Genomic DNA, 14,499 nt, shown 5'->3' on the forward strand with positions numbered 1-14,499 from the left:
TAGTTCTAGAGTCAATTGGGGATGACATCATCATCATGATGATTCATCAATTTTCATTCAATTTTTTTCCACTTTTTCACAGCTGTCACAATCTAGCTAGACGTATGATCTAGATGAATGATCTTAGTAACAAGGATATGTCATGACGTCAAAACACTAAGAATAGCCTACGCGGGTTGGAATGTTCTGCGTGACGTGAGCAGACAGTCGTCAGTTTGAAAACAATACTTTTGTTTGCTGATTTTTGAAGCATCTGCCTTGATGACGCATTTTGACGTCTCTAAGATGGCCGCTGTTCACAGTTTTAACTAGCGTGGACTTTACGTTTAGCGTGGACGTGGTACGACAGTACCAAGCAGCACTGTGCCTCAGGTATTATTATTAGCCATTAGGCATTATCGGTCATATTGTATGAGGCTAAATCTAGAGAGAATAGATTTTAGGTGATGTACACCATCCGTAACATTAACATAATATTTAATATATCATTATGGTAATACTCTCTTTGTCTACTCTGATATTCAAATATGAAAGTAAATTGTTGCCTATGTTAAATAGTACTCAAATAATCTTCGATGTAGACTTATATTTTGAACTGACCTGAACCAATACTCGATGGCGGTGGGATGAGTCTTGTCCTCTTCAGCCAGCAGGAACCATACAAACTCAGTATACGACATCCTGGGTTCTCCATCAGGTGTCAACCGATTCTGGTTGCCTCGGGTCACGCAACCAGAAAGAACTCTTTCTATCATTCGACTTGAAAGAGCTGAAAGGTATAAAAGAGCCCTTAAATTATCCTCAATTAATGTGTTCTGGGTACATACTAGTTTTAAATCTGAAGATATTATTAATTCCTCATTATATATCTGAATTTCTTTGTCTTTAAGCTGCATTACTATGTGCTTACTTTAAAAATACAAACACGTTTCGGCCATCTTGATTCCCAGCTTTTACGATTACCAATCATCAGAAAAACATAATAGGTAGTCGTTATTATAATCGTAAAAATCAATCCTCCTTTTAATGGAATAAGTGAGTAATTACGCCTTTATTATTTTAAAATACTTATTAGTTAATAAAACTGCGATTGAGCGGGATTTTTCTTTCAAAATATTAGGTAGGTCATTCTCAAGTTTAGTAAAACTTTATAGCAATTTTTACTAATATTATGAAAGTTAAAAGTATGACTTTTATAATTACCATGATCATTGTGCCTTGCGAGATCATGTTTGTCGATAAATAGATCATGATCCTTATCCAATTCCCAAAACTTGCAGTATATCACGTAGAAGTGTTCGTAACTGAAAATAAAATCAGATTAATTCACAGAATGACGACTTCGACGCCTCGCTAAATTTTTAGTCTGCTACGCAGTAGCTTAATATAAAATCTCAGTGCGGCGAATGCAACTTCAGAGCGGACTAAAAATCTGACGTATCTGGGGGTTTACGTTGTTAAGTGTATGTTTTTATACCATACAAATAGACGCGAGAGGTATACCAGCAAAATATCTCTACACCCTACTAAAGAACATCTTCTCGTTGAGATCTGCAGTAAGTCATTTCCTAGGACCAAAGAGTAGGGATGGATACTTATGTATTAACAGTGAAACAGTAAAGCACATTACAACAGAAACAGTGCTGAGCAGCAGAAATTGACACAAATAATTACTTACTTTCTCCACGCAGTTGTGTGATGTTATTGAAACAACATGGCCCTCAGCACCAAATTTGTTGTATATAATATCAATCAAATCAGATCAAATCAAATCAAAATCATTTTATTCATGTAGGTCGCGGAAATGACACTTATGAATGTTCAAAAAAAAATCTTTCCTATTGAATCTACCGCTATATCCCAGGGTAGATACTTACGTAGGTATTAACTAGAACTTATATGTAAAGCTGTACTTAAATGTTCTTACAAAGTTTGGGTAGGTAAGGTTAGTTTGGGCCCTGCTGGGAATCAGCATATCATTTTTTGTACGTCTGCCATCAGTGGAAGTGCTCTTTGTTCAGACTGCTGGCCATGTGGGAACCACAGCGGGGTATTTTTCTGCCCTTAAGTAGTTACGTGCACGTAAAGAAATTTATGGTTTGATGGGCGCCTTAGCTAGTAAATTGACTAGGATAGTAAAACTTAGCATCTTATGTCTTTAGTGACGGGCACAATTAAGATGCTGCTTAGAATTTTGGATTCAATAAAGAGTCCTGAGTACAATGCATTGCAATCGACAGGGCGTATCATTTATCAACATATGAACGCCATGGTCGTCTCAATTTTTCTCATAAAAACTTGCTTCCCAAGGGATTGTTAGACAATGTATAATTCTACTTATAATAGCCAACCAACAAATAACCTCATATGAGTGTATTAAAATATTCATATGTTTTTTGTCTGCTAGTATTTTAGCTTGAATTCGGCAGATTCCTGCCTTATTAAAAAGCCGGCAAAGCTCCTGTATATCCTCTGATTGAGACTGCAAGAGATTTTGGGCGCCGGTGATCACCTAACATCAGGTGACAATCATACGCTCGTTTGTCCTCCTTATCCATAAAAAATCTATCTGGAACAATGCGCCTTTGAATTACAAACGAATATATAAATGTTGCAGTCGCGAAGATAATACAAATATCAGAATTGATAAACGTATGTAATACATAATGTTTATAATACATATATTATAATTTTATTTGTGTATTAATCCTAGAAGTGAGGTTATCACTTTAAAAAAAAATAACATAATGTTTAGATTGACTAGAGCGACATCTGAAGTCAATTTCCTAATATGCAAATATTGGGGTTGAGCAGGTTATCAACTGTAAAGTAGATCCTGTAGATTAGATCAGTTGGATAGAGCACCGCGACCGGCACGGAGGCCGGAGGTCGTGGGTTCGAATCCCGCATCGTTCATAAAATTTTCTTGTTCAAATTTTATTTGTTTATAATAAATACTCTTTAACAATTACCTAAAGTACTGCGTTACTTGATTAATATCTTCTTCATCTTCTAGAAGCTGAATAACTTGAAGTAAATTCGATCTTCGCAGCTCTGGAATTGATATCCGGCCGGACCAAGAGCGGTTTACACAATAGAATATCCTAGCAATCACCTGAAATTAATATAATCTTATTAAGAAAATGAATACTACTACTAGAAAGTACAGGGCAAATGAGACTTAACATCTTATATGTCTCAAGGTGACGAGGGAAATTGTGGTGCCGCAAGAATCTTGAGCGGCACTGTATTTTGAATGGTTCGGGCGTATCAATTACCATCAGCTGAACGTGCTGCTCGTCTCATCCGTTATTGTCATAAAAAAGATATACGTTTTCAGTTACCAGTTCAAGAATTCAAATACAGCACTTACAGTATGTACATATCTGGAGTGGAACTCGGTGGCCTCCTTCAAGAAGGAGAGTCCAGGGTGAGTATCAACCACGTCCTGGACAAGTGGAACAAAGTCTTCTGGTGCCAGCGTGTCACTTTTACCTCGAGTCAGGATGTACACGAACCTTGAAGCCTGATCGTGACATTGAGTTGACATTCTGAAATCAAGAATAAAATAATTAGACACAAGTTGTCTAGTAGTACACTGTCTGACATTTCTGGGGTCAATACTACAAATATAAACCTACAGGTGGTGTGTTCGTCCCAAAAGGGTAACCAACAGAAAAACTTCAGAACATTGAAACAGAACAGAAGAGATTCACCCTTTTCCATTTTAGTAATTGCCGGGTGCAGCAGCACCGGTGTTTTCTTTTTCAGAAATAAAATACCAGAAGGTGCAGTGGGTAATTATTTCTTAAGAATTCATAACTTCTCTAAACGCCAATACACTTTTACATTTAAGGAAAAACGCCCAATTCACACTTTTCCTTTTTAAAGTAAAAGCACCGAATTCACTCCTTTTCCGTTAAAAAAACATCAAACACAACCATTACTCTTTTAAAAAAATGGGTTAAAATTAAATGGAAAAGGGTGAATTAGGCGATGAAAGTTTATATGGGAATTAGTAAAATTTTGTCGGACGTTTAACTAGTTATAACCTGAGATCATTTATACGTCTAGATAGACTATGACAGCTGTGAAAACGTCGAAAAATATTGACTCTACAACTAACCTCTATTTTGAGCAATGCACACTAAACAAATGGAGAGTGCAAGACGTAGCTTGTCACGCACACTAAACTAATATTCCTAGCCTGTTTTTATCGGTTCTTTGCAAGAAACGGTTATACTGACTAAGGTATACATATAAAACTAAACAGTAACGGCCTTACAAATATACTTCAATTTATACCTGAGAACAAATCATGAATATGCAAAATGTTGACTGTATTGTTGACAACACTGTGAATACAATGATAGTTCCGATGTTTTCCGAATGTCTGGCAGCCTTGCAAATAAATGCGGAAACCGTGATATTATTATGTCATAAGCAAACTGTCTATTTAGAAACATTTAACAAACTTTAAACCAAGTTTATTTATGAGGCCGTCAAAGTATTAACGCATGCTGAGAATATAATATTTTGGAACTAGGCTTATATTTGTATTTAGGGCTTTCAGCTGATTAAATTGCTCTATCCGCAAACTAAAACCGTTAAATCGCTACCCGAAAACCGTAACATTTACCACAAGTTACTCTCAACTCAAATTAGTGAATAAAAATCAATATGAATAAAAATTAAGTGAAATTTTTAAATGTAAAATAATGATTTACTCCAACAAAACGGGACGAATAAATATAAGAAACTTACTCTCTCCAGAAGTCAATAAATTTGTGTCCATCGACCGGCGCGTGTAGATTCTGCTGTGTTGACAAAAACAGCGGCATCTTCCAGTAGAGAGGACATTCACATGCCTTCACTATGTGCTTGAAGCTGTCTCGAGGAACCTATAACAACGGAAAAGCATTTTTAGTTTTAACTTGATATTCATAATATAGAAAACGTACAAACTTATTGTCGATTAATACGTAGGTCACACTAAAAGTTTTGCGTTACTTAAAAAAACCAACATATTATAACCCAAATATTATGTTTATAGCTTTTCAAAATACTCTCCTTTACATCTTAATCATTTTTTCATGCGATCGAACCATTTTTTAAAACACGAGAACCACGGATCTGAAGGCATGTTTTCTACGTGTTGATTGAACGCTATCACTGCCTCTTCAGAATTTGTAAAAGTCAAACCGCTCAATTATCAATCAATCAAATCTTTCATTTTGCGGAAAATACAGAAATCACAAGGTGCTAGGTCAGGGCTATGTCCAGGATTGGTGACGAGTTGTACTTTTTCGGAAGCTAAAAATTACTTTATTTTGTTGGCCGTGTGTGAAGAAGCGTTGTTATGATGTAGGAGAATGCGCCTTTTTGGTCGTGTTTCGCGAACTTCTTGTTTACCCTGGGTAAACAAATAGTAGAATACAGTAGAATGCAGAGTGCTGCATTAACACTGTATTAATCTTCAAGTGGAATTGTGCAGACGGGACCCGTAGCTGAGAAAAAAATAGCGATCATTTTTTTACTAATGTTTCTCCTCGCCTGCCTAACTTTTGTTGGCCTGTTGTCATTTTCAAACTCCTATTCACAAGATTTAAATTTTTTTCGGGTTTAAAACAATAATACCACGTTTCGTTTCCTGTGACAATGTCTTAACAGCATTAGAATGTCCATGGTCGTACTTCATTAGCATCTGTGAGCACCATTCCACGCGAGCCCGCTTCTGCTCCGCTGTCAGTTCATGAGGGATCCAACGCCAACAAAGTTTCCGAACTCTCAATTCTTCGTGTAAAATCTTCTGAATTTGACTCATACCAATTCCCAATAGTCCTCGAATAGGTAATCCGCGGGTTTTCTTCAATTATCTGCTTAAGAGCAGTCACATTATTTTGGTTGACGGCAGTTGAGGGCCACCCTTCACGAAATTCGTCATGTAAAGAAACCCGACCCCTCTCAAATTCAGCAAACCATCGCCTCGTGCTGCTCAAGCAAGGTGCTTCTCTCCCAAAAGCATTTAGTATAAGAGCGGCATAGTCTTGCGACGAGAGAGAGAGAACTTTTAAAATCATAAAAAATTATCGCTCTAAAATCTTTTCGACTTAATCCCATTTCTTTGCGTACGTAGAACTTTGATGTGTGATAAAACACAATTGATGAATGATTTCCCGCCAATTGTTTTTATTTTATTACTAAGAAGGTTGCAACGTTTCAAAAAAGTTTTAATTTAAATAACATTTGAAATTCAAATAGTTCCGATTAGCTAGAAGTGCAAAACTTTTAGTGTGCCCCATGAAACATTATCTATAGGAAGTTATACTATTATGAACTTTGATTATTTAAATACGTCTAGATAGACTGTGACAGTTAACGTCTATTTTGAGCAAAGTGTATTCAAAATGGGGCCCATTTCTACTTTCATTTTAATAATGGTATCCAATTTAATACTTGCCAAAGCAAGTAGAAAAACGAATAGAACTCAGAAAGTAGTAATTAATAATGAACATTCATCAGGAGGTGTAATGAAGATGGGCGTTCCTCAGGTTTCCATCCTAGGACCTGTCTTATTCCTCGTCTATATTAATGGTTAACTATTTGTAGCATATAAGCTTATAATATTTACAGAAAATTACAGAATTTAGACAAAATAAACCTTTCCATGGAAAACATATCTGTCACTCCTGCTAATTTTTAATATAATATAAGAATCGCATTATTCAAAAACCTACTTACTATACGGTTAAAGAATATATAGAGGATAAAGAAGTATGGAAAATAGATGCTCCTGGTTATCCTAATAATATTTCTTCATATTGAGACTGTATAACCTCATAGATCTAAAATTAATATAATTGTATTCCCTTGGTTTATATAAAATCTACTGTAATAGAATAGTTTAGTGGGCTTGCTTTGTGAGCATTATTTTTGTAATTTCAGTTTATTCTTAATTACTTTTTATGAAATATTTGATACACCTATTTAAAACTATTGAATGCAGCTCCTTACATACGAATTTGTTTTGTATATTACAGCCATTGTAAAATACTCTATTGCTTTAAAAGAGTGGCCGTTGAGTTTCTTGTATGTTCTAACATATGGTAGATTCAGTAATTTATTTATAGTCACGATTCAAAAGAGCTTATTTCAAATAAATAAAATTTATTTGACCGACGACAGGTTGGCTGACAGGTTACTTGAATTATTATTTTCATTTGATTATACCTCATTATTAATAACTTATTCTGTTATTGCTTAAAATAAACAAGATTCGAAATTCTTACTCTTACATTGTTTGGTTTTTTCAACGTCACTTTGTATTTTAATTAGCTATCATTACCATAATAATCTTTAATCTGATTATCTAAGCATCATAATAGCATGTATTGAAGTTAAGAGCGGTCAGTCATTGACGTGTATGTTGGGTGGGCCGACTTCCGCCATTAAGGTTGAATTAGGTCGCGTTGACACGCGTCTTTGTCGGCCAGTGAATAACGATTAGTTTACGATCGACGCGTAACGTAACGTAACGCTACCAGCTCTACCGTATCTAGATAATATCACCACGGCTTTCTATAAGGAACAGTAATTGACATATTTAAATATGGAACGTTGTACGACATATCTTTATACATACATTTAGGTTTCTTTTTTAATTTATTGCTGAAATTACGTTTCATTTTTTCAGTTTTGACAGACATGTTAAAATACAATATATATGTATTCGTAACGTTTTTATAACATTTTAATAACTTAATTTTAACAAAATATTATAAGTTAATAACTAAATTTTAGCATTAGACTATTATTACATTATTATTATTATTATAACTAGCTTCTTATTGGACACACCATCTTGTGAGTCTCGTTAAACAATACCCCCGCCACACAATTATAATATTATATTCTCGTAATGATTTGCTAAAATGGATCCTGAAGCTAAGCATCCACATACGGAAAAAAGTGAAATTGGCTTGACTTTTTAAAGTAAAAATATTTAATACATCATTTCTAATAGTGATGGGCCGAACATGGGTTTCACCGAATACGAACATTCGGCCGAATATTCGGTAAAACTTTTACCGAACCGAATATTCGGTACATATGATTCCGTTCCGTCGCACAAATGCAGGTCTAAACTTGTTTACGCTAAGCGTGTATATGTGTCTTATATCTCAGTAGACTATAATTAAGTTCCTAACTCTAAATGTGTAGATTAAGTGATTGATCTCTTAAATTACAACCTGAAAAGTATAAACAAATTACTTATTAATATTAATATAAAAAAATATTATTCATAATCTACTAAGGTGTTGTGATTTGATTAAGCTATTCTCTAACACAATAAAGACTTATCGAAATAAATATCTTGTTTTTTTTCCTTCAATTAAGACCTGATTATAATATATAATTCTAAAGAGTTTACACGGCAGCCTAATCCCAAAACAGCTAGATAGTAGATACCTATATTTTGCATTAAGTTATTATCTTTTTACCAACCTACTTTAATTGAAAATAAAGCTTCAGTGACGACAAAAACAGAAAGCTATACTCTAAAATACTTACCTCATTACACTGTACACTCAAATCATGATAATACGTGTATTATCATGATTTGAGACCCGTGGGTCAATAACAGAAAAAACTTTGAGTATCACTTTGCCGAATATTAGGTGATTCAGCCGAATATTCGGCCGAATATGAATATTCGGTAAAGCTGCCGAATATGCCGAATACCGAATATAAAACGAATATTCGGCCCATCTCTAATTTCTAAATAAAGATATTTTAAATAATAAAATGTTTTAGAGGGTCACGTAACTAACTATAAGCTTGTCAATAGAAAATATGAATGTTCGTGTATGATAACACCGGTTCACTTATTTTTACAAATTGTGCTATTGAACAAAAAAATTGAATACCATTTACTTTTTATTGAAAAATTATCATATGCTGTGAAATATAACAAATGTTTTAGAACAGTCAAGCGGGTTTATTTTTTACAAGTTTGGATTTTCTCACGGTGGTAGGATTGTATGAGAAAATAAAAACAAAATGTATTTTTTTTTTGTTTTATTTATTAAGAGCATTGGTAACAATACCATCAGCTCAAACCAAAATACAATGAAAGAGGAATATTTAAATTATATTCCAATTTACTCGATTACAAGAAAACCACCACTAGTTTATGGGCAGTAAAAATCTTGATGTAGGTTATACCCCCAGTTTATGACTATCCATAAGATATGACACTAAATACTTTTCTATATTTTTTCATTTGCATGACGGCCAGTTTCACATGCGCCATTTTGGTTTAAATTTCAAAATAATTCATTCAGCTTTCTAATTATTGTTGTTTCGATTTATATTATAACTGACAGACTTGACTAACGGATTTTGGAGTATTATTATTGGCGTCCATTGGTCGTAAACTGTCACTCTTGACCTAACAAAGAGACCACACTCCCAAATGACAAGAGTCGTATTCAAATGGCAACAGGGCAACAGTTATATAAGAGTAGAGCTATGAATAGTTTATATCGTAGTCTGTGGCTGGAAGTGTGGTTCTTGGTCATTATCGACTCACTTCTGGTGTTACGCTGTGGTTTTTAATGTGCAATAAAATACTATGTACTTACTGTATTTTCACATTAATTATGTGAGAGAAACACAAAAACAAAATAAACTCTGACACAATAATTATGTTTTATTTTCATATTTTTGGCGTTTGAAAATTGTTGCGTAGACTTCAATTGGTATATTTTGAGGTGTCTAGTTTTATGAAATTTGTCGTGCAACGGATATTGAAGGAAAAAGTTATAACGGAGATTGGTTATATCGTACGTCTATTGGATACGTATAACATAGAAAATTATGCACAGCCTTAGACGAAGTAAGATAACAACTTCCTAGCTGTGGAACTGTCATCTATATATATAAAAATGAATTGCTGTTCGTTAGTCTCGCTAAAACTCGAGAACGGCTGGACCGATTTGGCTAATTTTGGTCTTGAATTATTTGTGGAAGTCCAGAGAAGGTTTAAAAGGTGAATATATATGAAAATGTTCGGAATTTAAAAAATAACAACAATTTTGTTTTTCCTTTTGATGTGTCCCCCGTCGTTCAGAAATCAAATTGAAAGAATAGTTTAAAATGAATAACTAATTAGAATCTTTATATCTGTCTAACTTTCTCAGGAGTTAAACAAACTTAATTTTAGCTACCTATAGTTGAAAGATTAACTACAGTTGACGATGGTACTATGATGGCAATACAACGTTTGCTGGGTCAGCTAGTCTATTATAATAATTGCGTTGCGCTGTAAATTCATCTATAGCTTTATACAGGTCTTATCATCGTTAAGTGTGACCTGTCGATTATTCCGGAACTAATACTGATATCAAAATACTTAAAACTGATATCGAAAGTATGTTACTTAAAAAGAAAAATGACGTCAATAACTTCTTAAGCATCATACGAGAGTTAACGTCATTTATTTGTATTTTGGTATAAGCTGACTGTCTCGTATAGTTAAAATAAAATAATAAAGCTGCGAGTGTTTGGCTCAGAATCGAAAATGTACGTACAATAATTTATCTATAGACATTTCAGATACAACCATTGTCTAATGTATGTGAGCGAAGTGTTCCCCATTTCGGCGAGGTCAGTGAACCGCGGAAGTAGGTCACCATGGCTAACATTAGCCTATCTTTCGAGGGTTAGCTTTGACGAACCGACTCGGATTGTGCAATATACTCAGTGATTCGAGCCATAAACAATACGTGTACGCGTAGGTTATCTGTGAGTTTTATCATGTTGGCCGGAAGTTGATAAGTGAAATCAGGTGAAATACAAATTTAAGTATGCTGCTTCCTCATATAGTGTGTCGTGTATATTACATAAAAAACAAACAATTTAAACAATTTGTCATATAATAAGTAACTACTTATTATGTCATGTTAATATCAGAATATTCGTCGATTTGTCTATTGGTCAGTTAAACCAATTTGAATGCGTTTAAAATATAAACTAACTGATGTAATGTGTCCAATCCGCCTTTGTCGTTCCATTATAGTTATTTTATGTGTTATTGTTATTGTTATTTCTTTATATGTTATTTTTAACAATTTCACTGTTGTTAATTTAATATATAGCTTAAGTTGTGACGTATTATTAAGTAGTTATTAGCATTAGTTGTCAATCTTCGTTGTTTACCTAGTTTTTATATCAAATAATAAAATAAAACGCTGTATCAGTAGATATTTTATTATCCTCTGTACGAAAATAATAAATTTGAAGTATTCCTGTAGCCGGCCATTTGCTGAATCGAATCATTAACATAATATGATCGTGACCGTTTGTACTCAGTAGTTCATTCTGAGTTTACTAACACAGGATTAGATAACTAGTTGTCTTAACCTAGCTCTAAAGGAAATCTTTAATAAAATGTTATCTAAATGAGAAAAGATCAAAACGCTCAATACTTGTCTAGAAAGACATCACCTAAAGAGAACTTTAGAAATCAAATTTGCACAAAACCGTACACTTACACACACACAACACAGAAACACGCACGCACACACTCACAAGTAGAAACACATAATACTGTTGACATCTTCACTCTTCTGTTCCTTTATCTCTTTAATGGTATTTTTTTATAGTTATAAGTTTTCCTTGTATTAGTTATTCCACCTAACATTTTGAACAGATAGGGATGACTGAAAACCAGTACATACTATAATATAATATTATTTGAAGCTGTGTGTGCAAGCAAATATTTTGTGTTTTTAAATTTATTTGCAAGCCATTGTTTCTTCATTATGCATATATTTGACCTTTGTACCTTCAAAAAATACATATCTCAAATGCAATGCTCCTGTGAATATTTTAGTTTTTAATAAGAGCACGAAAGAAAGTGATCACTTACCATCAGATGGCCGCTTGTAAATTTTCCTCATACTAAATTACAAAGAACTCTCCAGGAATGATGGGAAACTCATAGAAACTGATAGCTTACGAGTGTTCAATATTCTTTTTGTTACGTGTCGACCTAAATTATGAATGCGAAGAAATGAGGTCGTCCATGAAACGATCTTTGAGGACAACGTGCTCGGGCACCGATTCCTCGTAATTGGCTTAAGTCTTAAGATGAAACCTTTCAATAGAGAGGATTTACGGTTGGTTATTGTTGTTATGTGTAATATCTACATAATTATGAGGAGTATAGACACAATACAAGTAATGGAACAGTCGCGTAGTTCACCGGCCTCATTTAAATTTATAAGTCCGTCTGGGCGGACCGCTAGAGTTGGTACATATTGCGTTGCGACCAGACTCCGCGTGGCACAAGTTAAACAGCTTGTCTTTCGACAAAGGCCTCCTCTAAAGATTTCCACGCCTGCCTTTGGCTATTTGAATCCATTAAGGTATAGCGATTTTTTTAAATTCATTTTCCCAACGTTTTGTTTGTCGCCCTTTTTGAAGTGAAACTTCTTTAGAATCGTTGTTGTCGCTGTGATTCAAACAGGTACATGTTTAGGATTCAGCCGGCGAGAGAGTGAGATAGGAAGCATTACAAAGTATTTTGGTACCAGGTGATCATAGTTGAAGAGGATATTGTCTTATGTATGACGCGAGTATACTTTAAAATTATATTCGCATGTCATACGCTCTACGAATAACTAAATAGACATCAGGAGAACATAAATATGGTAGCGGTGATAGTAATGGCTTTCATAGCGGTTGAAATCATGTGTCATTCTAGCAACATGTATCATGACTTCATATGCAGTTTTGATGTTTAATTTTTAATGTAAATTTTGCAAATTTGTATCAGAATACAGCGATTCCGTTGTTTGAGTTTTTGGACCCCAAATTAAATTTGAAAATGTGCAGCAATCGCACTGTATCAACAACAACATCAAAAACAGTAATTGACGCAGTATTCCAAAGATATATGGACCATATTAAGACCAAAGTATTTATTTCATACACACCTCTTTTATAATATATCGAAAATATAAGCTCTGAGTCTGAATGAATTTATGTAATATATACGAATAAAATGTAAGATAATCTGTTATTATTTTAGTCAATTTTTTCTTGTTTTTCTCTTAATCCAGTAAAATACTTGGTATTTATTGAAAGTGTACAAAATAAATACCCAAATCAAGTCAATAACAATTAAATAAAATATATTTTGATTTTCAAATCAAAATATATTTTTCCAGCTTAAACTGAATCTTATCATTGCTGTCTCAAGTATAAAAACAACAATTTGTATACAAATAGATATTTAAATGAACAATAGGTAGATAAAACTTATTGTTATGTCATATTCACATGACGTCACATCCGTGGAAACATCTCACGACCTCCAAATAATGGAAAATTAAAATCTAAACACAGGAAAAATAAAATCAGGAAACATGTTACTAGTTCATTACTCCTATGATGATGACATAAGAAATCATTTAAGCAATTTTATTGATATTATATAATGAATAATTATTGTTCTGTGAAAGCTAAAAATTAATATTTCTCGTAACATTTTGGAAGTTAGACGTTATCTATAATATATATCAATAAGTAAAGCGAAAAGTTAGCGAAGCGGAGACATAGTTAAAGTTTATATGGAGTACAAGTCAATACAATTAGTTTTTTAACATACAATGCCTTATAAATACATTAAATTAATTCATATAAATATTACACACACTACTACTCGAATGACACACATAATAATATATTATAGAAGTCTTTAACACATAAATACTTTTAAAGTGCATAAATTATGGTCGAATTTCGAACTAAGGGCGACCACTAGTTATAACTAATAGTAAAAATGTGAATATGGGTTTATTTGTTACGCATTCACGCCTTCAACGATTAACATAGAATTTTAAACTGACGCTGGTATGTACCCCTGGTACAAAACAGGATATAGGAAACATTTTATCTTCATATTGACGATAGGAGCGTAATACCAATTGAACAGGCAATTTGAAGAAGCTAGTAAAATCAGTAAATGGAGAGTTTTTCCTTCGGTTATACAGCGAAAACTACTGAACCGATCAGAAAAATACTTATACTGAATGTAATATAATCGTAATACAATTGTATTTAACATTTTCTGGGATCATATTGTAAAAGATCGCTCCCACAAAAGACTTACTAATTCGATTTCACCGTGAAGTAGGCTTTATAAAATTACGATTGTTAATAGTTCAACATAGTCATTATCAAACGTATATACCAGTGTTTCTAAGGGAATGTTATAGTTTCAAGAAAATTCGCTTATGTTATGTTGGAATGGACGTGGAAGTGTCCTTGTGACAATGTTAAAGCTGCATAATAAAGTTTGTAGGAGTATTTGTAAGAGATAATACAAGAACTGAATACTGGACCAATACTGAAATAAATTAGAATTCAAATCGACTCAAATAAGGTTTTCTTTGTGTGATATTCCGAAGGTCGTCTGAGCTCGCCTTTTCA

At 33.6% G+C, this 14,499-nt stretch overlaps 1 protein-coding gene across 3 annotated transcripts in view; it reads right to left on the reverse strand.

Annotated features, from left to right (window-relative positions):
• Positions 1–14,499, reverse strand: part of LOC126971101 (serine/threonine-protein phosphatase 2A regulatory subunit B'' subunit beta-like) — a 148,063-nt gene that overhangs the window by 12,011 nt on the left and 121,553 nt on the right. For all 3 annotated transcript variants that reach the window (XM_050817247.1, XM_050817249.1, XM_050817248.1), the window contains exons 3-7: positions 4,765–4,901; positions 3,374–3,551; positions 2,973–3,115; positions 1,204–1,304; positions 601–769 (exon numbers count right to left, since the gene is read on the reverse strand). In XM_050817247.1, the coding sequence (XP_050673204.1) occupies positions 601–769; positions 1,204–1,304; positions 2,973–3,115; positions 3,374–3,551; positions 4,765–4,901 (728 nt within the window). The remainder of the gene's footprint in view (positions 1–600; positions 770–1,203; positions 1,305–2,972; positions 3,116–3,373; positions 3,552–4,764; positions 4,902–14,499) is intronic.

This window comes from Leptidea sinapis, chromosome 23 (genome assembly GCF_905404315.1).
Source record: "Leptidea sinapis chromosome 23, ilLepSina1.1, whole genome shotgun sequence".
NCBI lineage: Eukaryota > Metazoa > Arthropoda > Insecta > Lepidoptera > Pieridae > Leptidea > Leptidea sinapis.